We start from the raw sequence: 24664 nt of genomic DNA, 5'->3' as shown, positions 1-24664 counted from the left end.
CACAGGACTAGAAGATAACAGTAAACTGTATCTATAACTCTGTGTGGAAAGTGACTTTACGAAAATACTTCATGGAAGGTCAGGAGAGGATAATGAACATCACTGTAGATTCCCAGAGGAACCTAAGAAGTGTTCTGCAGGATCATTCTCATCCACAGTTTACAGTTTCAGTATTGCTGCTTCTGGTTATTGAAAACGAAAACTGCTGAAAAGAAAGTCTTATCTTACCCAGTTAATACTGTGGTTTGCGTTTTCCCCTTTTTATTTCTGTAATGCTAGTTGTTTCATTTAAAAGCACAGATATTGTAGCATACTTCAGACAGACACACACCCCCCACCCCATCCCCTGCACACAGACACTCTGCAATGGAATGGAGAAATTCAAAGCCAGCACTTATTTTAATTGTAACTGCAAACAGTTGCAAGATCACAGAAGTATATAAAATACGTTAAGGTTGAGGTTTTCTGGCGTTTTATTTTAACATAGTTTAGTTTGGGCTCCAAGTAAATCTTTAATAAAGCATGTTTGCTTTTATGTTGAATTCTTAATTCAGTAGTATGCGGAAGATAAGTCAACCACCCTGTAGGTTAGCCTCTGTTTTGTTGTTCATGGCCTGAGGTCTGTAAGGATTTAGCCCTGTGCTTAACTTTAGTCATGTGAAGTGCACCTAAAATTCTATATTACATGTATGAACATCCCCCATTTGGTAGGTTTTCATTCTGATTGAACTGAAGCTAACAATTATAGAATGGCTTCTCTTAATATAACCTGCATAAATCTGTATGCATAAATTAGTTCTGAAATGCCTGATTTTAAAGTTTTCTGTTTTCCTGAAATCCAGAGTTTGTGGTGTTTTACAATTTGAGATGAAATCAGCAATTTGCCAAACAGAAGAGAGTTTTTTTGAGTTTGACTTTTCATGGGGAGGGAAGAGGAGCCTTTAGGGCTATAGGTGACGATTATGTAATAAAAGCAAGTAGGGAGGAGAACAAACTCAGAAACTCAAGTTGTGTGTTGTTGAATTTTAAACAAGAATAGTGGTCCTAATATTTTACTTGCCTGTTTAAGAAAAAACTGCTTCTCTGAGTCTCTCGGTATGAATTGCATGGGGTATGGGGCATGCATAAGCTTGAAATCTTTTTGATGATGCTGTCCAGCTTTTACGCATCCTGTGCTTGCCTGTGCTTTCCTGCAGGGCAAGATGGGTGGAGTAACTTCAGTTTTTCCTGGTTTTTTTTTTTGTGTGTGTGTGTTTGCTTGTTTTTTTGTTTTTTGTTTGGTTGGTTGGTTTTTTTTTTCTGGTATGAACATGTTGTTTAATCCTAGCTCTCCTTACAAGGCCTACTGTGTTAGGTAGCATAAGAAAATATAGGAAATAACATATGACAGCCATTAGTGATATAACTGTGACTAGCAGTGATAGTGAGTAACTATTGCAGGCAGTTTATGATGATTCAGTGTTAGTCAGTCTTGGGAATCATTGAAGAGATTTTTGCTAGACACATGAACTGGAGCATTTCATAAGGAAAAGATAAGAATAAACAACTTAAATGTAATTTAATGTGTCTGTTAGTATGGTATAATCACATCCAATTACTTATGTGTAGTTTAACATTATTTTATATTATGATTGAGTTAATAATGTTTTGGTTGTTTCTGTGACCTTGAACCTGCATTTGTGTGGAAGCTTCAAATTATAGATGCCCAAACCCTTGAAACATAATCATTGAGCCTGGGTAAATTAGGGTAAGATTTTTTAAATTTTTTTCTTCTTTAAATGGATGAATTTGCTTTTAGTGTGTTTTTTTTTTTTGGAAAAAATCTTTAAATTTCACTTTATTATTTCTCATTGCATTTGTTTTTATTATAATTTTCTATCTGGTTAGTCATCTACATATGTGTCGTATTTGCAATGTGTGATTATATTGCATGATTAAAGTGAAGTGATTTTTAACAATTACTACAAAAGCCTAATCTCCTTTGAGTGGATTCCTTGAGCGCTCATGATTTCTCAGCTGGTGTCTGAAGGCCAAAGCCAGTTGCTCCAAGATGGAAATGGATCTATTTCTGCATCCTAAGAAATTTTAGCAGGTCAGACTTGGAACTTGCAAATAGAAATTGCATCTTCATTTAAATATGATTTTTGACAGGATGAACTGAAAAAAGAGAGTGAGGTAGGGAATCCTTAATCAGCTTCCCAAATGGTGGAAGGAGTTGCTGTGTGACAATTTTTGGCATGTTATGGTCTGCATACTCACTGTTTTAAGTGTTGCTGATCAGCACCACTGATGTTGTCTTAGTCTATGAGAATGCAGCGGAACCTGATGAATATTACAATAAATGACCCCTCTTGTATCTGAAAACCAAGGCAAATGGGATTCTGGTTATGGTTTTTATTAACAAAGAGGCAGCCTCCAGACCAGATTTGAGAACGATCTCTAGCATATGCCTTAATATCACATTGCAGCAAGAGCAGATGCCGAGCAGAAAGCCAAGACCATGACCCTGAAACACAAGGTCTCCTTGTGTCTGGTAGCACTGGTGTGTGTGCATGCATGCATGGATGAGGATTCCCTTTTGCTATTTGCTTTAAAAAACAATTGCTGGTGCAGATTGGAGCATAGCTTTTGTCTCTTCTCATTTTAAAAATCCTTTGTGAGTTTTCCTAAGCTTTATTGCCATTAACTTGCTTCCATTCCCCATTAAGAAGGCTCAGAAGTATATAACACTCACCAATAGGTCAGTTCGAATAGTGAGGCAGTTCCTGAACAGCAGACCCTTCCTTTTGATCAGCCTACTCTTTGAGGAATTGCTGTTGCCCTTTCTCTTCAAACCAAAGCAGATCTTGGCAGCAGACTCTCGTTCATCAGTATGATCAGTCTTGGCTATCAAGACTATATCTACACATCAATGTAGGTATTTTTAAGCTATCCTCTTGCCATGCTTCTTTGTGTTCTGAAGTACTTCTTTGCTTTTCCCTTGGGAGAATACCCTATGTCTTTTGAAATAGTTTTTTTTTTTTAAATAGTTTAACTTCAAAATACTCATAGAGCAGCACTCAGCAGTAATTGAGGATATATTGGATCTCAGAGGGATTAAGCGTAGGTGTGTGTACTCACGTACACCTTATCAGTAGTACTTGCGCTGTCTACAATGTAGGTGAAGATTTGGCCTAAAGCATTCTGGGTGACTTGTCTTTTTTGGCTAAAAGATGTGTTCCTCTGACTTAATGGCACAGAGATGTGGTTTCTGATGTGGTTGGTAGAAGGTAGCCTTGCTTTCTAGACTCCAGATGGAAGAGAGACTGGCATCAGAAAGGAGGCTGTACCACATGTGGCAATGAATTATTTTAATCTGGTTATCTGATTCCTAGCTCCAACAGTCACAACATAAACCTTGGTTTTACATGTCTGTGATTCTGGAAAATAGTCTAGAAGTTTTTAGAATATATGCTCTGTTTCAGGAACTGAGAGATCAATTTCTTTCCAAGGAATTAAGCGTAATGATAAATTAGAAGATATATCAGGGCTATACCATAAGCCTTTCCAGTTCTTCACTCCCTTTTGTGGAGTCAAGAACATCATTTTACTGTGTATTTAAAAACTAGGACTTGCATGCAGAAAGTACCCTTACTAAAACAGAAGAATGCTGTTTTCAACCCTCTGTGCTGTATTGTGTATCAAAAACCTCTCTAAAATAGTATGTTTGGTGGGATATTGAGACCTTCCTGAAGTGTAAGAAATTACCTTGCCTTATTTTAATTTAGGTATGATCAGATTATAACCAATAAGTTAATTGAGAATTTGGTTATACACAGCTGCAGCTTTTTTTTTCTCCATACTCACTTTCCTTCTGTGTGTGCAGCCTAGCCCAGTTTAAACTTTTTCTTTTTGGGATATTTGCTGAGTACTGACAATAAGGGAATGCCAAACTCATACCAAAACCATGCAGGTGAAACTAGTGGTATTCATTCTCACTTGTCATCACTTTAGGATAAATTAAGTTATTTCTCCTAATCTCTAACTCTCCTCTGTTTTCATGTTTCAGTCTTCCTGAGCCCACTGTATGTCAAAGAATAAAACTTAATAAAAATGAAACAAACCTCAAACTGCATGTTTTTGCACAAATTTGCGGATATGTGCATACCAAATAAATTACTTAACTTTCACAATAGAGATTGAGAAAGTTTACCTTGTAAGTGTACATTAAAATGATAAGCTGAAGTATCAAAGGACAGAATTTTCCCAAAGTACTAAGAGATGTCTTAATTACTTCAACAGTACGGAATGTACCTCTGCATATTTAGCCTTTCTTCTTAAGAAGGGTACAAAGATTTTGATTTTGAAATTGGGAGTTTATTTAGAATATCTTCTGAGATTTTTTGGGGAAAACAGTGCCAAGCTAAGTTACTACTACCAATATTCACTTAAACATGAAATGTCATCAGATCTTGATTTAGAAGTTCTGCAAAAATGGGCGAAGAAAAAATTATTTTCTTTCTCTTTTTTTTCTCCTTTAACATAGCTTACTAGCTAAATGCACCCCTTGTGAAGACGAACTCATTTAAATTCTATAGTAGAAATTTATTAAAGGGCTAATGATGGTGATTGGTGTACAGTAATTATACCACTTAGAACTCCCAGTATTGATTCCGAGTAAGGTCAAAGGAGTGTATAAAAGGAGCTTGAATGAGCCAAGCAAAGATATTTATAGCTCTTCTTGGAGTGTATCGTCACAAATCCTAGTTATGTCCGTGCGTGCAGAGTCTTCGAAATATCTGTCCCCTGCATGTGGACATAAAGGCAGGGTGTTTCTAATCTATCCCCATTTTATCCCACTGCTAATTGCAGTGAAGTGTGCCTACAAGGTATCCTAACTGCCAGTTTTTCTACCATTGGAGAAGCTCTCCCCATGCATGCTCATGAAAACTTGAACTTTGTGGATAATCCTCCACTTCTGTACATAATAGCTGAAGCACTTGTACTGCATGTTACGTTCCAGCCTTTGACCTCTGCCCTTTCTTTGGCCTGTAAGCTATTTAATGGATAAATAGATGCATCTCTGCTTAGGTGGCAGTTGTATACCAAAGACACACATGGTGAATAAATAATTTTCTTTCGGAGTTCACAGCTGTAGTGTTATTGATTTGAAGCTTCACTTGCCAGAGCAGCTAGCGAAAGTCTCTTTGGACCTGGAGGAGTCAGGTATGAGATCTGACTGAATGGGCAAGAAGATGCAATTCTATTAGTTGTTGCAATGAAGACCACTCTGCTGGCACTGAGAATGTGTAAAGGTGGAAGTTCTTAGTGGAGCTTGATATCTCATTAGAGGCAAGCACTGCACAAACCCAAGCCAGTGGCAGGAGGGAAATGGCAAGAAACCATTAATCCTAGACCCAAATCGTGACCTGATAACCAGGAATAATGTATGGTAACAGAACATATGCCATTGAAATGACTTATATTGTTATCATTAATGTTGGTGGAGTCATTTCTGTCACGTATGTACTTGAAGGCATCTGATTCCCTGTTAGAATGCAGTTTATGGGGATGTGTTGTCATTATCCCTAGAGGAAACCTGCTCCTCTCTTTCCCTGTCACAGGAGGTACCTCCTTGCCTTTTGAGCATGAAGCATGTCCGCCTATTTTTGTTTTGTTTGTGTCTAGAGCAGACAGGTCATCCTTCAGAACTCTGTCAGAGTTTCACAAATGCTCACCTGGCAAGTTGCTGGGCAAGCTACTGCTTGTCAACTTATGTTATGCTACTATGCATTGGTAGTTCATTGCAGTCCTCTGTTGTAGGCTTTTTGCAGCTCGACTGCCAATGCTTGCATGAGAAGGAAGATCAGACTGCTAGACAGGGCACCAGGGACCCTTGCTTATTCTCTACTCTCCAGTGAGCAGAGCATGTTAAAGTGTGAGCTTGCAGGGCTCAAGTCATTCTGCATTAGTTGCCTACATGCTAGCTCTCAGCCTGTGGCAAATGTGAGGTAGGTTTAGCTCTGTGTCCTATGTTTGTGCCTTGGAGGCACAAGAATAATTTTGGCAGATTGTTGGGGATGGTGGCAGAGCTAGGTCAGAGCCTGTAATGCTTGGAGGACATGAGTGGACATCGTCTCTCAGAACACTGGATGGATGGAGTTAAGAGATTACCCTGTCGTTACTGGCTGCCTGCCCAGTTAGGTTTTCTAAAGTGAACTTAGCTTGCCCTGTTGCCTTTTGTTGTAATGCTTTTTACCAGAATCTCCTAAATGTAAAAGTAGATCCATTGATTCCTTTACAAGCCAAAGAGGGAGATACCACCTGGGTGTAGTTGGGGGCCATCTTCTACCTTTATTAGTCTAGGGAAAAAGTTGAATGTCCCTTCTTAGCTTTCAGTGGATTTAATAAATAAGTCATATCTACTTCAAGTTAGGATTTGTGTTTTCATTTCCTCCTCTTGAGCAGAAGGTTTGTGCCCTTCAGCTTAGAGAGTGGCTACTTCTGCATAGCCATCTGTCCAACTCACAGGAGCTAGCAAAGACTTACTACAGTTCAGGATACTGCTAACAAAGCTCTATGAGGAGATGAGAGTCTTCTCAAAACTCCCAGCATAGTAGGGGGCCATTCCATAGTCCCCAGGAGCCGGATGGGATATAGAGCTGTTTATTGTGGTTCCTTACTTGCTGAGACCAACTCAGCGGGTCCATTGACTTGTACTTCGCTTTCCAAGATTACGTTTAATATGTAGGAGACCCATGCATCCAGGCAGGCTGGTTTATGAAATATGCTTCATCTGTTCCTCTTCTCTTTTCAGAGATGTCCAGCCCTTTAAAAGACCAAGTCAACTCTGCTTCTAGGTTAGTGTGTCACGTAGTCTGTTTCCCTCCATTAGGATTTTGATAGCTGAACTTCCAACTGCATATCAAGATCTCGGCTGAGAGATGTTGCGCTTCTACCAAGTCGAAGAGAGTGAGGGAGAGGAAATTTGTTAAAGGCAAACAGTTTTTTGCAGCTTGTTTTTTAGAGGATTTTGTTCATCTGTATGTCAAAACAGTTTAGTTTAAGATAGTTTTGCAAGTGGCCAATGTGAAACACTTAAATTATTGATTTTTAGTTTGAGAAAATGGAAATGTGTGCTTAGCTGTGGGAATTCATGAAAACCTGCTGCGTTTCTCCAATTGCATGGAATTGTAAAGTTCTCAAGCTTCTCCTATACACTAGGAATGTAACTGTCTGTTTCTTACCAGTTTGTGACCATCGCTCACATTCACTGTTTGTAGTGAACATGATCAAGTTTAGCTATGCTTCTGCTCGTCTACAGCACTGCTGTTTGTCAACAATGCTTACATCTAGGTTACATCCTAACAGTGTTTCTGTCAGTCAGTTCTGGAAATACCTGGCACTTGACCCTTGCTGCTCCAGCATTTTGATAAAATTGCTCTGGGGCAGTACAAGAGCTAGCAGCGTGCTGGACAGTGTTCCTTGGCCTGTTCCACTATTGGGGTAATCCTTCTAGCTATCTGAACTGATGTTCAACCCATGTTGTCCAAAAGGGTGGGGAAAAAAGTTATACCATTGCAGGCTGGTGTTGAGGAGAAAGGTTGATTGTCACACATTGCCAGATACATTGCTTAAAAACTTAATGTTTAGGGCTCTCTAGGTAACTGATGGCTATGACTTTGTAACATAGGCTGCAACAGAACCGTAGAGGACAAAAACTCAAATTTGACTATGTCTTGTCACTGACAAGTTAATCCTTAGAAAAATTTCTCATGCATTAGAAGTAGTAACTGAGTTGATTCTGACTTGTTTTGTGTTTTCTTAATGTTTAATTTTCTACTTTGCTTAATGTATGTCCCAGGCACACATGGGCTAGTATGTTTTATTTTCACAGTATATACCCATTGCTCTATGTAGTATTTGAATGAAGTTTAGCTTCTAAATGTCACTGTCAGTATGGAAATCTTCAGCTTGAGTTTTCATGCTTCTGTTTGTAAAGTAAGTTCATAGTTCTGTTTGAAACTGTTCTGACAATAGCGGTGGTGTCTTGCTTTGTATGGAACAAGTTAGGGAATTCAGAGGTGAGGATGGAAGGCTGACACTGACTTCCTAACGTTCAGCTCCTGTTTGCCCACTTGGCAGATGATTACTGTTTTTTATCTTTGTGGCTGGTTTCCCTTATCCTTGTAAACCAAAGGGATACTTTTAATGTTACATTTAAAGTTAACAGTTCTTTAGGATTATGCCAGGTATCAGAATTAACAATTCCCAAAACAAGACTAACTAAATTTACTGAGTTAAAAGTAAATCTATGTAAAATTTTACTGTTTGGTTTAAGAAACTTGTATGATTGCACAACTTTTTGATTTGGCTGTATTTCTGGACACAAATAATGCTAATTTTTAATCTTTCTTGTAAACTAGGCAAATGGTGGCTCGAAGTTTGCTGGACACTTTGAAGGAAGTCAGTGATGATGAGAGAGATTGTATTGCTGTGTTGGAGAGAATCAGCAGATTAGCTGATGATTCAGGTAGGTAGCATTAAACATTTTAATGGGTTAATGAAGGAAAGTCGGAATTGCTGAACCTGTGTTCAGCACAGGACCAATATGTTCTTTCTGATCCTCAATATTCAAACTAGGCTTCTGCACATGCCATAAAATACTGTACAATTTCATTTTGCTAAATCATCACCCCAAAGATCATTTTTTTCTCCTTGCTATTTTGCTCAACAGAATTAAGCCCTTTCAAAACATAGGATTACCACTTTCCATCAGTACGTTTTTGAATAACTTTTATTATGTACATGATTATTTTAGATTTGTAGATAAAGATTAATTTCTTGCCTTGAAAAGAATCTTGCAAAACATCTGTGCAAAACTCCCATTAGTTTTGATAGAATTTAAATGCTGATGTTGGTCCCTTTTGGGCAACCAGTTGTGAAAAAAAGAGAGGCAGCAGGAATTGGTAAGCAAGATGCAGATATGAGTAATGAGTAGGAGGGCTCTGTAAATATAGAGGGCCTTTTGCTCATGAATATATTGAGACTACTGGGTGGTTGGTATAAAAGGCAAAAGCAGGAGAATAATGAAAAACAACTGTGAAAGAAAAGGAGTGCTTGAAAAGTGGTGGGGGAGTGGATGAAGGGAAAAATGGTGTGGGCAGAGCTGTAATAAAATTCCAGGTTGAAGATGCTCTAGAAAGAATTAAGGGCTTGATTTCAACATAGCTGATACAGTTGAAGCACTAGAAGGAAGAAGGAAGGCTTTAGCGGCAAAACATCAGAGAAGATCTGAAGTTCATTCTTTTGTCATTGTAGGAGTGCTATGGAGAGAAACTTGTATTAAATCTTGTATGAGAAGAAAATGTTTCTTCTGTTTAATGTCTGTTAGTTTTTCTCCCTTCTTCTGGAAGTGCAGAACGTAATGCTTTCCAAGGGTAAAAAGGTATTCTGCTCCTTTCTGTTATTCTGTCATTACTGTCTTCATATAAAATGTACGTTTTTATTTTTCTGAGGGAATGTCCTTGTTTAGCCAGGAAAAACAGCCTGTTGTAAGCATTACATAATTGTATCGAGTACGTCTCCAAGGATCCTTTAAAAGGAAAAAAAAGTTACTATTCATTTAAGATTAAATGTGTCTTTAATTGAGAACAGTGGCATGCTACTGTTTCCAGAGTGCTCTCCTAGCAAAGCTCTGCTTCTGAAATCTGTATATACAGTGCTTGTTTGTGTGATCACGTTGACAGTTTTGAGCATCAGAAACTTTCTGAAGCTTCATTTCAAGTTTGGAAAGTAGGACAGGCCTGTCCAGGGGAAAATGGTCTTGTGCAGCAACTTTGTAGCCTTAGGCTTTTCATTGGTGACCAGCTAAGTGTGTCAAATTGACTTTGTTTAGGTAGAAATGTAATGGAAGCCAAGAGTTGAGCTCAAATCAATTTGTTTCCTTTAACAAGGGTGGAGCACACTTTTAGTCAGGGTTGAGATTTTCTCAGCGTCAGTAAAAGCAGCATTTCAGGCTTTTCCTGCATTGTAGAAGTTGTCTCAGATCTGCCAAACTAGTAGCACTGGATTCTGCAGCTGCCCCACAAATTAAATTTCTGCAAACTTGACTGGGATTTTTGTGCCTCGAGCAGTTGCAGTATTGGACTTAGCCTGTTTCTGTAAGACAGGTTATTAGAATATCTTTGTGTCTTAAACCATGTGAAAATTCATTAGGGAGCTAGATATGCTTTGTATCTTCTTAATATATGTGCTTGGCTATTATTCAAACTGCAGCACAGTGGGTTTTGTTCGGTTTTTTGTTTTGGGGTTTGGGGTTTTGTTTTTTTTTTTTCTGTTAAGGTTGCTATTATTAGACTTGTGTTTCATTTTTCTCTAATCTGATGCTTTTTTCCATTTACGATATTTTTTCCAACTTGTTCTGTAAAACAAAAACAACCCTTGAATTTGGAATAAGAAAACATTATCTGTGCATTTTGACTTGCTTGGTTAGAGCCATCCTGGAGACAAGCCTTCATGTTTAAATGCATAAATAATAAAATATAAAAGCAAATTGTTGGGAAGACAAACTCAACTGTGTATAGGTCTTCTTGTTTCTAATAGGTGATAGTCATTTGTCTTATGCCTGTTTGTTAGCATTTGGAAGTATTTGTCTTCTCTCGTCAAATCAAGTCACAGAAAGAGAGGTACTTTTTTTGGCAGTAGTTGGTATAATGAGGTTTGAATTGAGGAATGTCCCTGGGGTACACGATATCCATGCTCTCTTTGTGCTACTGCTGCAGTGAACTGGAAATACCAACTGTCCTATTAATACCTTGCAACTTCAGAAGTCCTGTAGGTGGGCTGATGTTTTTCAGACATGGTCTTTGCTTGAAAAAGAAACATGTTTAGGGTTTTTTGTTTGGTTTTTTTTGTTTGTTTGTTTGTGGGTTTGGGGGTGTGTGTGTGTGGAGGTTTTTGCCTTTTTTCTTTTTTTTTTTTTTTTTTTTTTTAAATAAATAAGCTGGGGCTACAATGAGACAGCCATTTCGGTGTTTGAGAGCAAGAGATTTTCAAAACGATAATTATTTTTATTCGTCATGTACTGTGATAACGCTTTAAGAAGCTAAATGTCATCTCTGTTATGCTAAACACTGCATTAACGTGAAATAAAAATTAATCTTTACTAGAAAAAGATCTGGGTCCAAATATATGGTTGTAGGATGGAAGGTACAAAAAATCATGAGGCTATGGTTTGGTATGATTGACACAGATCTTAACATACCAACTGGATAGCCATGACGTAATTTTTTGAGGCATCATGGCAAAGGCAAATATCAGCTCTAAAACTATTTTTAAAAAACTGTTGACAAAAAATTCCCAAAGAAATAGCTTTTGGTGGGAACTCATTTGGACTCTCTGAGTAATCTCTTATTAATATCACTAATTTATGAAAGTATGTCTGGGAGGGGAAGAATTAAGTATTGCTAAAGAATGCGAAGTGATGTTTTAACATCTCTCCGTCAACAGCCAGTGTGCGGGTTGCAGGTGGACAGGCAGCGAGTTGTAGTGAAATGTATTTTGTGAAGAAAAGTTCTGACTACTGTTGTGTCACTGCACATACAAATGATATAAAGTGGGTCTTCTCCTGACAGGGCAGTTTGGACTCTTTCTAATCAATTAGTTCCAGGTTACATGTGGTTTTTGCAACCTTGAGGTCACTAGTATGTTTCTACTGGGAAAAAATATCCACTTTGGGTGATATTGGAAACGAGCTGCTCCCAGTGCTGATGGAACACCGGAATTGCTGTGTCCTGGTATCATATCCTGCTATATGTAAATGGCAGCACAGAATAGCTGTTCCAGTGGAGAAAACCCATCAGTGGCAGCTGGGGAACAATCTGCTGCCTCCAACCCCCTTGCTTGCCAATGAAAGTTTTTCTCCAAATTTGAGTTGTTTGGAAGGCTTATTTTCTTCAGTGTTTGCCTTCATTGCTGTAGTTGGGTGTTACTGCTAAGTCTGATTTTGCTGTGGGGTTTGGTTTTTTTTCAGTCCTTCCGAACTCTGGACTTCCCTACCATCTTTGGTAGTGAGTTCTCTAGAATAGTTACAGCTGTGGTAAGAAAGGTGCTACCTTGTATTGCTTTTTAATCTGCTCTTTAGTCACACTAATTTCTCTGTTTCTTTAGCGATGTTGGTTATGGCTTCCCACTCTAGATGTTTTTATGGTGTCTTTGAACCTATAGAAGCCAAGAAGCAGCTTGGCATAGAAGCTCAGTGCTTGGCAGATGTTAATTTATCCCCCATAACCCCTTGTTAGTGATGAAGTGCTTAGCTTTGTGTTAAAACAGCTGGGCCTTCTTCATTCTCAAATATAGACTAGCAACAGACTTACGTGAGCTTGAACAAGGCCCTTATGTCTGTCTTTTTTGCTTGAGTAAATTAGTATTATTCAAACTTTTTTTTTGGTACCAGCTTGTGAATGGCTTATCTGATATAAGGCTTCATCACTGTGCACACAACTACAATTAACTGGCTTTGAAAGTTAGCCTCAGCCAGAATTATTGCATTATTGGCGTTTTGCTCAGTGTGCTTGCAAAACTGGGTGCTAGAAGCTTTAAATCTTATTGTCTGAGGGTTCTTTTAGAGGGAGAGTCTGTATCTTCATTTCTAAAATATATGTGGTATTTTAGTGTGCTATGAAATAGATGCGTATAGGTATCTTTCCAAAGAAATAATGGGGGAAAAAGAAAGTGACTTCCTGGAGGACTGGTGCTTATTTGCTTGAATATAACCAACTAGAATTTTTTTTCGTCCTGAATGAAAAGTAGTCTCTTTACTGCATAGAATCAGTTGTGAATGCAGTTCGCAAAACAAACTGATTTTAAAAACAATTATTAGACTAATGGGTCATTATGTTTTGAAGCTGTATAATCAGGCTTAATGTGGATGGCCTCACAACCTTAATTACTTAATAGTGTGCTTAACCTATGTTGGTAAGACCATTTCAATTACTGCTATTGGTACAGTGAGAGATGCCAACAGTACCTGTTGAATAGCACATATTACAGCACTTCATTTAACAAAATCTTCATATATAAGCAGTATTAATGGGAATGCTAATACTTGCCTTTCCCAGCTGTCAATAGCTCCACCTGTGGTTTTTTTTTTTTTTTCTCCCATCCTTCATGTTTCTGGATTTTCCATACCTCTTCTCTCATCTCCTGCTATACTAAGAATTTTTTCCTTTGTTTGATGTGATCCTGTTTTGTCTCTCCATGCATCTGATGGATGACTAATGGTGACTGTACCCTCCCTCATTAGTCTGTATTTCACTCCTTGTTCTGCCAGTCAGTAATGAAGTCCATTTCTGGTTAGTAAGAGGAAAGAACCTGACTACTGAAGCAGCACACACATCAGACTCATCAGTCTTTCTGATGGACTCGTAAGCTAAAATGGATGGGCTCTGGTTACAGTGTATTTTCACTTGTCTAGATTTTCTTTTGCCTTCAAAAAAAGTAGAAAAGTTGGAGGGACAGATGAAACGGGAAATGAGAGAAATCGGAAGGGAAAATATGGATGACACTAGAAGGAAAAAAAGGAGGGGAAGGAAAGTTATATTCGGGAAAGAAGGGGATAGATAAAGTTTGAGTTGATAAACTGTAGAATTTATTTAAACTTTGATCATGGAAATGACATTCAGTTTGAGAATAGACATGTATACAAATTCAGTACTATTGCTATGCCGTTGGTAGATTAGCATCTTAGTATGCTGTGGACCTTATACTCAGGCTGAACACAAATGGGGATCTATACAGGAGGAAGGGCATGAAGGTGTTTTCTGCACTGCTTGTTTCTCTCTAGCACATATAAATCAGTATTTTCATTTGCCTTTCACAAAAATATTTTTTTAAAAGAATGAAAGTGTAAATGCAAAGCTATGCACGTACGCCTTTACTTCTTACAACCCTAATAAGAATAATATTATTAATATTCAGGTGTACTTAAAACATTCATCAAAATCATCAGTTAAAGCAGTGTTAACATCACCAGCAGTTGTTCTTCATATACAGTTTTACAACAGAAAAGCCTTACAGCTCCTCACAAATGTAGGGGAAATGGACTGCTCCTTGTATTCCAGAATGGTCATTTTGGGATAATGAAAGCTTTGCAGAATTTCTTCTAAATACTGTACGTTGTTGCAGAATAAGCTATTGTGAAATAAATCTAGTTGTCAGCTGGCTCTGGAATAATTACTTCACTTACAGATAACTGTTCTGGAGCAATTAGTGGGTATTGTACTGTACAGCTCTGCAATAATCCCCTTTTAATTTCCAGTAGACAGCTAACCGTGGTGCTTTACTTCCTCATAGCTGAACTGGAATAGAGAGTGACCTGAAGCTTCAGCAGGGGTGAAATAAACATTATACATTTAGATAGGAAAGCTAAGTGTATGTGCTACATGACAGATGGTGTCAAATTCTAGGGGAAATTTAGATGTTTTTTTCATGGGTGGGGAAAGAACAGTTGATTACTTCTATGATTTTGGAGTCAGTTTTTGATGTTGATTTTAAATGGTGATTTGTGAAATAGCTAAAACACACACTGGTGTGTGCAGATCCAAGTCTGACCAGGTTCTGGAGATGTTGGTTGGAATATATTGCTGGTTTCATGTCGTCTGGAAATCGAGACAGTTAGAACTGTGTCATTTTACTTCGACAACTTCTTTTCAAAGTTCTTTCACAAACAGAAGAAATGGAAGTCTATTTTCACTTTCTTCTGTCATTCTTTTAGTTTTGCTTGATTTCTAAAACTTAATTCAGTATAATTCTGTACCTAGAGAATACACAAGACCTGATAGAATGAAATATAGTGCTAATAAATGAGAAAAACAAATACGAGTTTGCTTCTGAGAACTAATTTTTTATATTAATATTTCTTTTTAAATTCTTTTGTTTTGACAAGTTGCAGCTTTTTTTCTAGTAGCCCGCTGCTTTAAGGCATAAACTTGTACCTTCAGGAGATAGTTTGAAAAGAGCAGCATTTAAAAATACTTCCTCTGCCAAACGGAAAAATACTGTTCCAAGCAAAAGTTATGGAGAACCTAATTGTACACAGTGATTTTCCAGAGTACCTAAAATAGAAACTTTCAGTCTTGATGTGAAGCAAAATTCTCCACCCAGATTTTGTTTGCACTATATGAAAGCCTGATCCCGACTGTATTGTACAGTGCAAAAAATATGTAATACAGATGTATTCCCCAGCTGGATGAGCTTATGCTTTAAGAAGTTGTGTGTAATAATTTTAACTGATACTGCCGTGCTCTGTTCACTGTGTTGATGACTAAACCGTAAGTGTGGTTATAAACAACAGAAAAGTTTAAACTGAAATGGCAGACACTGTCATGTATTGAAGCCTGCTGGAATCTGTATTAGAAGCTGCTACCCATCTAAGCTAAAGACAAAGCTGAGGAATGGATGAAGGGAATGAGAAAGTGCTGTATCTTTAGTGGAAATTTTTGGCATTGTTGCTTTGGGTCTTTAGGAAACAGAATGCAAAAAAAAGCTCTACTGTAACCCCATCAGACTGCAAGAGTAGGCTCTATTCAGTATACACTGAAACATATGCTTCAGCATTTGGAAGAATTGAGATCTTATCTAAATTGATAAGCTTAAGGTTCAGGTTCTTGCATAGCAGCAGTAATTCCCCAGAACAGCAGAAATGCCTTTCTGATAGTGAATTGCGGTGTTCCGTTACACAGCCAGTTACATACACAGTGCTGGTTTGTTTGTTGGTTTGAATTGACCTTACTAAGATCTCAGAGCCACGTACTTAAAAGTTAGGGAATGTAAGAACTAAGGTGACTTTACAGTTCTAATTCATTCCTGGGCATGAATTTTTCAAATGTTTAATTGCATCATCTCATCTGTCTGTGATCCTCACAAAGCCAGAGCTTACTTAGTACCTCGGTAAGAAGGGGGTTCGCTTTACGTGAGCAGCTCTTCAATATTGTCAGGCAGTGTGACCACTCTCTTAAGTGCTGCATAATAGATGAAACCTCTTCTGAAGGAAAAAGGATCTTATGTCTTTGGTACTCGTTGCTCTCTTACTGGAGAGCTTTGTAAAGAAATTTATGAATTCAATTTCATAGCAAACCGAGTCGGTTTGGGGAGAGTTGCTGTTACTTTACCAGTGGGTAGGCAAACTGTAGAGGTATCAAAATCAAAACAGTCTGCCCATTTTGAATGCCTAGTGTCCGAAGCTTTATACGTAGCTCTTGATAAGCTTAATACAGAGCTCTTATTGCCTTTGATTGTAGCAGTGGTATTTCTTCAGCAGTGAAGACATGGAGTTCGGACTGCAATCAAATGAATAGTGTGCAATTACTCTGTGAGGAGTTTGGCCTGAGCATTTTGCACAGCTTCACGCTAGGCAAAGGAACAAATCAGGTTTCTCAGCATTTTACTTCTTTCACTCTGTTTTGATGGTAATATCACAGTAAGCAGTTCCTGCTCCCTCTTACCATCACTTACTTGCTTCTATCATCAGCTAGTTCTGCTACTTGAGGGAAACGCATGATTGCACAGGGAGACCAATCTAAGTGCCAGTTCTTGCTGTGTAATCATGTGGCTGTGGTGGGGCAAAAGCTGCGTCAGCCAGATCAGTTCTTTGATATGGTTTGTAGTCTGGCTGCACGAACAGTTGCATTGGTATAATGGAAAGGCCAGCAGCAAGTTTTGGGTTTGGGAGGGTGGGAACTGCCTGAAGCAAATTTGGAAACAATTTAAGAAGCATTGCTGCCCAAGCATGCAGCCTCAGCCAAATTTCTCTTCCTCTCTCCCCCCCGACTCTGCCCTCCCCACATCAGTCATCTTCTGTCTGCTGCAAGGAATGAGGCAGGGGTCCTAAGAAGTGAGAACGAGATCCTAGTGATAAGTGTTGTGACACAAGCCTCTTGTACCCTTAGATCATGTCCTGGGTATGTTTTGAAAGAGCAGCCCTATGGGAAAGGTGGGAGTGAGTTCCTCCAGTGCTGGCATTGGGCCCTGGTTCCAGTTTCTTGTCCAGCAAGTTTCAGCCTCCCTTCCCTTTAGTCACTAGTTTTATCTCCTTGTCACTCACCTCTCAGCCCTCCATCCCTCCTTACCCAGCCTGGTGGTTCCCCATTCTGCTCTGTTTCCCATCTGCAGCCTTTTCAAAAGAATTGGTCTTGGGAGAGGGGCTGTGTACAGCCTGTCTGCAGTGATGATGGCTTTCTGCATCTCAAAACCTGCTCAGCAAGGAAGGACTCTTCAGTTTGTAGTTGCTGTGCTCTCTGTCAGCTACTGGGCAGGTGCAAATGGAGGGTGTTTTCAAGGCCTCTTAGCTCAGCCACCTTTGGGCAGGTTTTCACAGAAGAAACATGTTGAGATGTAAAAGGACTCCTCTCTCTGGCACATTTCAAGCCCCTCTTCTAGAAGTGAAGAAGCTAGGCCTTGTCGGATAAGAGGACGAGAATTCAATGTGGGAAGAAGATAGATGGTTTTGCCAACTTTAGTTTTGAAAACAGCTGATCTACTGTGGTTGATTCCACCCCCCGCCCCTTCCCGAGGAAACCTCATCCTAATGAAGAATTGCAGCTTATGCTATCTCTTGCTCTAAGGACCGCTCTGGCCAACTCTTATAAGGAAGTGAAAGATGAGTTACTGTGATAGGAAGTTGGAGGCAGCTTCAATAGTAGGAGGTGCTGCAAGCTCCCAATAGAAGGTTGGACTGAAATTAGAAACTTAGACTGGGGATGGTAACTTTTTATTCTCTGACTACGTTTTTAAGAAAAACTGCAAGAAACAGTATTTCCTTTCTTTGCATCAATATGATATGTAGAATTAAGCTTTTAGAATTAATGATCTCATTAATTATTATGTTTGTGCTATTTACAGGTGCTTATTTTGGTCAACTGTCATGTTTAGTGCTACAAACATAGTGTCCACCAAACTAGAATTTAGCCTTTTGTTATCTGTTCATTTTTGTTAATTCAAGTCTGCTAAAACTTGTACGTAATTTGAGTAGACTTCTTCATTACAAACTTTGGGATGTGTGTATTGCTTATGGAGTTCAATCTGCACATGGTTCAGAACATCTGAAGTTTAAACAAAAAGGCTTTTGTCCTCTGTGTTCCTGTTAATGTTTTGGGAGGAGAAACAGAGCAGATTGGAAGACTTTTTTTCTTTATTGTCATGAACAGCAAACCTATTCAGTATTGATTTATCTGGGATTTAATTTTGTTTCTTGAAACTTTGTCAGCAATTCATAAACTTTACAGAGGATTTTATGTTCTTCTATAGGAAAAGTAATTTAAGTCTATAGCCAAAGAAATGGAGCCTATAGGCATTTGATTACTTTGTGTGCTATGATCTGTTCTGTTCTTATTGTCCTCAGTGAAGAAGAGACTGCACACAGCATGGTACTTGCTTTATCTTTGTTTTATTCAGGCCTAAGTTGTCACTTGTTACAAGTGTTCAAGAAAGCCAAGTGCTGCATGCATTGGTCATGTTAAATACCAATGCAAGTTCCATGTTTCTACCTAGCAAAAGGTTGTATTTTTAATGTATCATGTTAATTCCAAGGAAGATGGTTCTGCTCATACCATTAAGTTTTACCTGAACAATTCATAAATAAAAATTTAGTAAGGGATGCTTATCCTCTGAACAGTATACATCTTAATATTTAAAATATTGTAAATCAAATTACTGTAACTTGAGAGTAATTGATGAATTTTCATTATACTTTTTTATAGATACTCTGTTCTCTAATGGTAACTATAGATGTGAAAATTCTGAAAGGACATAAATACTTAGGTCTAAAATTTTTTTTTTTCCCCCTGTGGACAAGTGGACTATCAGGCATGTGATAATGACCTACTTCTTAAATTGAAGCTACTTTTTAATAGTTCACACTTAATCCATATTTGTATTTCTTTTCTTGTTTCTCCTCTCATCCCCTAAATAGATGGTGCATGTTCTGCAGGGATTAGGATTGATTGAAGCAGTGCACTGTTTTCTGAATTTAAAAAGTTAATTAAATAGTCACCAACTTTGAAAAACATACCTGGAAGGTTTAACAGAAGCAACTAGAAAGATGCAGGACCTTTTCTATCTGACGAAAATGTCAGTAGCCTTAAAAAGCAAAGAATGGAAAAGAGCATTGGTAGTTGTGGCTGGTTGTCCTGCTCAGTGGGATTTTTCCCGCATGAGAAGCTGTGGCCAGGAGCGCCCCTCAGTTTGTTTCTTCCCATAGTGGTACCAGAGTTGGGTTGACTTTCTGCTTAGCAGGTTTCTTAGAAGTAGGTGATGCTTGTAGGGAGTTCAGACAGACTCTGATACTTAAGTTTGGTGGCTTGCTCTCGTATACCTCTTCTTTGTTTTTTACTGAGAATGTGAGACCTGTCTTTTTAGTAGTTTAGCAGTACAGAGTGTAGTTATACCTCATTTTCCAAAAAGATGGTGCTTGTTAAAATGAAGCTTGCCATAAACACTTGAGAACATAGTTTTGTATGTACAGGACTGTAAAAAGCTTGTTCTGGCAGTATGCTTGTAAATATTTATTGTGCCTTGTTTGGTTTTATTTTGACCCTGACAGAGCCAACAGTGCGGGCAGAACTGATGGAACAGGTGCCTCATATTGCTATGTTCTGTCAAGAAAACAGACCTTCAATACCGTATGCTTTTTCCAAATACTTACTGCCTATTGTGGTACGATACCTCGCAGACCAGAATAACCAGGTAAGTGTCTTTCACAAGTAGTTTATTAGCTAGTTGAATATACCCGGTGTGAGGTTTTTCAATTTAAATAATTGAGCATCATACAACTATGTAATATTTCAGGGTGAAAAGGTTTTGAATGACAAAATACATGGCACTCTGAACTTTAATTAAAGAAAATTTCCAACATTTTTTCATCTAAAGTGATCTGTTTTGATTTGGGACCTTTTATCTGGCGTTGTATTCTTATGGACAAAATCAAGCAATCATTTTGATAAGCTTACATAATTTAAATTCTGACAAAAAGGACCAGTAGTTATGAAAAACTGACTCCTTGGTATAATTCAGTTTTTTAACACCGTTATGTACCTTCATAACCAGTTATTTGTATATCAATCCAATGAAGCTTTTGGATTGAACTTGTGTGGTTTGTTTCTCTGCTTGTCTGAGTTAGCTTGTCTACAGCTTTCTCTAGGCTTCTCCACATCATTTCAGACTAGACTAATACTAGGTGATACATTGTTTTAAGTATTTTATGTTTGTCACTTTTTTCCTTGCCCTTTCAGATTTTTCCATAGTTAAAAATAGGTACCAAAACCTATTTTTCTTAATAGTTGGTTTGCTAATTCATGTGTAATACAACAACCATACTTCTGCTTGATATTCTCTTGCTAGCAGATCAGTGATTCTGTTCATTGCCTTAACCTCTGTTGATACTGCATAGTTATTTGGCTGGTTTGCTCTGAAACAAACATCTCGAAGGTGTTTTCAAAATTGCTGCATTGCAGTATATAGTCTCTTGTTTTATGTAATGTTTTCTCTTCTGATGAACTTACTTTTTGAGAGGCTGGGGCTAGCCACATATGAAGTCAATTATTAATCGATATCTTATTTTTGTACAGTCTTTTTTTTTGTTAGATGGGACTAAGAAAAATTGTCTCTTAGAGTTTAAAATACATTTGAAATAAGCATGATTATTCATTGTCAGCCAAACTTGTTAATCTCAGAAAAAGAGGATTTGTTTAATAAAAGTCACATTTCGTAGAACTTTGCTACTCCCAATTAGTTGTGCTGCTTTTCTTGCATGAGCTTTGCCATGACTGCTTTTTTTGATATTGCTGTCCTGTGTTCTAGGAAGTATGTAGGTGGACACTTTTATAATAACGTTGCCTTAGTTTACAATATGCAGGTGTTCTTGGGTTCAAACATAGTTTGTTTCAAACATGGAGTGTTTGCAAAAGTGATTTTGGAGCACTTGTCCTCTTGCTGAGTGCAATTGGTATAGATGTGTGGCAGTATATAGGTACAGCTTCCGAAATACAGGACACACATTTAAACAAAAAACCAAAAAACTGTCTTTGAATTCCTTGGGTTGATTTTTGTCTTTTTATGATAGGTAAGAAAAACAAGCCAGGCCGCATTGTTAGTTCTGTTGGAGCAAGAACTCATAGAGAGATACGATGTGGAGACCAAAGTATGCCCTGTTCTGATAGACCTGACAGCTCCAGACAGCAATGACGATGTCAAGACGGAAGCCGTGGCTGTAAGTAACAGCAACCCCAAATTACAGAGTATAAGGTTTGCTTGAATGTGTGATGTTGCAGTGATGCTAGTGTGATTCAGAGATGCCCATCCATGTGGTATTAAAGAGAAAAAATTATATTGCTATCCATAACTAATCTGTAACTTTTCCTGTGCTGTGTTACACTCAAGTCAAGGTTAGACTTAAATTCAATAGCTTATATATGCTGTAAAGAAAAATCCAGCAGGGGATTCATTTTATTGACTCCAAAAGCATCTGCTATTGTTGGCTTTTTATTTTTTTCAGGTTGGTTTGTTTTACAGAAGTCTAAATTGCATATGTGCAAAATTTCCATCACTGGAAAATCTTTAATGCTTGAATTCTGTTGGTCTTTGCTGTATGTCTAGTCTCTTTATACATTTTGTTTTGGTTATTGAATGAGATAATAAGCATCTAAGTCGATTAACTCATGGTGGGCTGGTAGGGTTTTTTTGCATTAGACACAACCTTAATAATTAAAAATTGTTGTGTGTTGAATTAAGATAATAAGCAAATTAGTAAGCTAATTTATAAAGGAGAAATGGCAGAAGATGTATGTCCTTATGTTTCCCTTGAATTTTTGCAGTTTAGGTTGATACTTTTTGCGGGGTGATTTTTTTTTTTTGTCTTTTAATTCTTTTTGGTTCAGAGAGACCTCATTAATATTTTACTTTCATAATGTGGCTGGACTCGTAAACAATAAGCAGGCTGGGCATTATTGTATTTGGCACCAAATTTCTAGGACTTTCTTGAAGCAGCTACAAATACATAAGGGAATAAAATGTAAAGCAGAATTGTTTTACCCATCTTTGTTGTTTTGAAGGTATTGAAACTTGAGAAAGGTTTCTGTAGCTCACTGAGCCCCTAGAGGTTAAAAAAAATAATAATTTGTTATTATAGGAAAATGAATTTAAGTAGTTCTACTGATGCGATTAGGAAAGTTAAACATAAAATTCTTTTAGATTACCTTCTTTTTTGAAAGTTGTAGTGAAAATCAGAATGAAAGAGCAGTCAGAGGGAAAAGCTGTCACTTTCTTTGGTACAATATGCTTTTTCAGTAATTTTATGTTCGGGAGTTGCATATGTGCAATATGGAGTATTGTAATTTTTAAATCATACAGAAGTTGTAGAAGTCATTTAAGCATAATAATTGTCTATTTTCTGTTAATTGTAAATATATGTTTGTTAAGTATTAGAATAGTGAAAGAATCTTGTACTTTTTTTTTTGTTTTTGTAAATCTGGTAAGATATGAGAGTAATTTCTGACAGTTCAGTTATCTCCATTAGTTAGGAATTTGATTTAGTTTGGTGAAAGACTAATGTTTTCTACAGCTGTGTTACATCATGACAGGGGGAGCGTAAAAAGAAAAAAAAAAAAAAAAAAAAAAAGCTTTCTGCAGAAGTGGCCAAACCTTTTTCAATTCAAAATACATTTCCCCCCCCCCCCCCAGTATTTTTCACAATTTTCAATAAAATTATGTGCATCAGAATGAAAAGTAAACGTAAACAGCCTCTACTTAACTGATATGGAATTGTGTGTTCTGCAAGCACCCCTGATTAGTGTTTGTCTTGCCATTAGATAATGTGCAAAATGGCTTCCATGGTGGGAAAGGACATCACGGAAAGACTTGTTCTTCCTAGGTTTTGCGAGATGTGCTGTGACTGCAGAATGTTTCATGTTCGTAAGGTATGAATTATCAGCATCTGATCTGGATTATCTGTGAAAGGAGTGTCATCAACTTGGATCTTGCATTTGTCTAAGTGACTCTTTGATCTCATCTGTGACATGCATAAGTGAAAGCTATGGGGTTTCTTTTGTAGCTCGCATTTCCACAGATTTTATATTTGACACTGAGTTTTTTCCAGAATCCCTACCTTTATTATCAGAGACAAAGAAAGAATCTGCATGTCCTTATGACTGTGTAGGTAGCCATGAAAATGTGAACCAACTGTAACTGATACAGCATCAACCACCTGACCTCATATCTCTGTGCATAGATGGAATTAAGGATGCTCATTAAGATGAAATAAACCAGTACTCCATCATGGTATTTAGGTGCTGAGGCTGTGTTTTGGTTTCACCCTGCCATTGCATAGCTTATTTTCTTTGATAACTGCTTGTATTCTTTCATTTGACAGCACTTTGAATGTGTTTTATCCTCCTTCCCTTTCACTTACATTCTGGGGTGGTTCTTTCATGATTAAAAAAGGCTGATTAAGCTTGGAATGAAGAAAACTATTTTAATTTTTTTTTTTTTTTTAAACCATGGGAACTGTTGGAATGGGGAAGTGGCTGATACTGAGTTTGCACCAAAACCTGTTTTTATGGGTTTAAAAGCTGTTTACGTTTTTCCTTTGATTTTGTTTGCTGTATTAAAACTATGGTCTTAGTGGTTATTTCTTGCATTTTGTCTGCTAGGTATGTGCAGCCAATTTTGGAGATATCTGCAGTGTGGTTGGGCAGCAAGCCACTGAAGAAATGCTGGTAAGCCATTTCTTAAGGATTTTTCTTTTTAAGACAAGTCAGTAGTGGAGTTAGACAAGGTACAGAGGAGGGCAGCTAAAATGATTAGACAACTGCTACATTCCCTTAGTGAGGAGAGACTAAAAAAGCTGTGACTTCAAGATTTTTTGTAAATGTCAATTATAACCTCAAGTCAGCAAAACTGAAGACAGTTACTATGAATGCAGAACTCTTACTTGCCAAGTCACACAGTCTAGACCTAAGGGGTGCTCAATTTTAGAGCTGGGAGAAGTGTTTAAACCAAGACTGAAGAAAATACCTCGGGCAGTGGAGGCAGAGAGTATTTGCAAGTTCAAAAATACATTAGGCAAGAAGTAAGCAGGAATATGTCTTCTAATGTCCATAAATGCAATGAGAAATTGCAGATGCAGGAGGAGCATGGGTGGTATAGGCTGCTAGAAGTGACAAGGCTTATGTGGTCTCTTTAAACAGCATCACTTAACGCCTCTGTTCATTGATTTAATCTTTTAAACTCAGTTTTCCTGACTCTTAACAAAGCCTCACAACCCTCCTGGGAAGGAGTGAAAGAGAAGGAAAGGCAGAGAAAACAAATTCATCTGGGCAATAACAAATGACGTAAAGGGAGGAGAGACATATTCAAAATAGAAAAGCAGGGAACTGGATGGAGCAGTGAGCAGAGGATCCTTAACAGTACCCCCCCATTCCCTTGGCAGGTCCAAGGAGCTGGTGGATGCTGCTAGGCTTGGAGACAAGACAGGGCTAGGGAGCAGAAATCAGCCTGACAGTCTCTGAGGTCCTTCTTCAAGCTTTCTCCTTTTGGGGATGTGGACAGTAAGCTTGTTGAGGGCCAAAGGAGGTTGATGAGTCAGTGCCATGAATTAGTGAGGGACTTATATGGAGAGAGTAAATGCAGGCAT

General features: G+C 37.9%; 1 protein-coding gene across 8 annotated transcripts in view; it reads left to right on the top strand.

The window, feature by feature from the left end:
* PPP4R1 (protein phosphatase 4 regulatory subunit 1) overlaps positions 1-24664 on the top strand; it is a 71060-nt gene that overhangs the window by 17034 nt on the left and 29362 nt on the right. For 5 of the 8 annotated variants that reach the window (XM_087756697.1, XM_087756687.1, XM_087756714.1 and 2 more), the window contains 5 exons: positions 8406-8512; positions 19580-19722; positions 21098-21244; positions 22842-22949; positions 23682-23747. In XM_087756697.1, the coding sequence (XP_087612823.1) occupies positions 8406-8512; positions 19580-19722; positions 21098-21244; positions 22842-22949; positions 23682-23747 (571 nt within the window). Of the gene's footprint in view, positions 1-1688; positions 1748-6796; positions 6840-8405; positions 8513-19579; positions 19723-21097; positions 21245-22841; positions 22950-23681; positions 23748-24664 lie in introns of all 8 variants that reach the window. The other 3 variants (XM_087756730.1, XM_087756741.1, XM_087756751.1) reach the window with 3 other exon arrangements.

This window comes from Nipponia nippon, unplaced genomic scaffold (assembly GCF_047370975.1).
Source record: "Nipponia nippon isolate SJK-2023a ecotype South Korea unplaced genomic scaffold, ASM4737097v1 scaffold_1, whole genome shotgun sequence".
Lineage (NCBI taxonomy): Eukaryota > Metazoa > Chordata > Aves > Pelecaniformes > Threskiornithidae > Nipponia > Nipponia nippon.
This window is presented reverse-complemented; position numbering and strand designations above follow the sequence as displayed.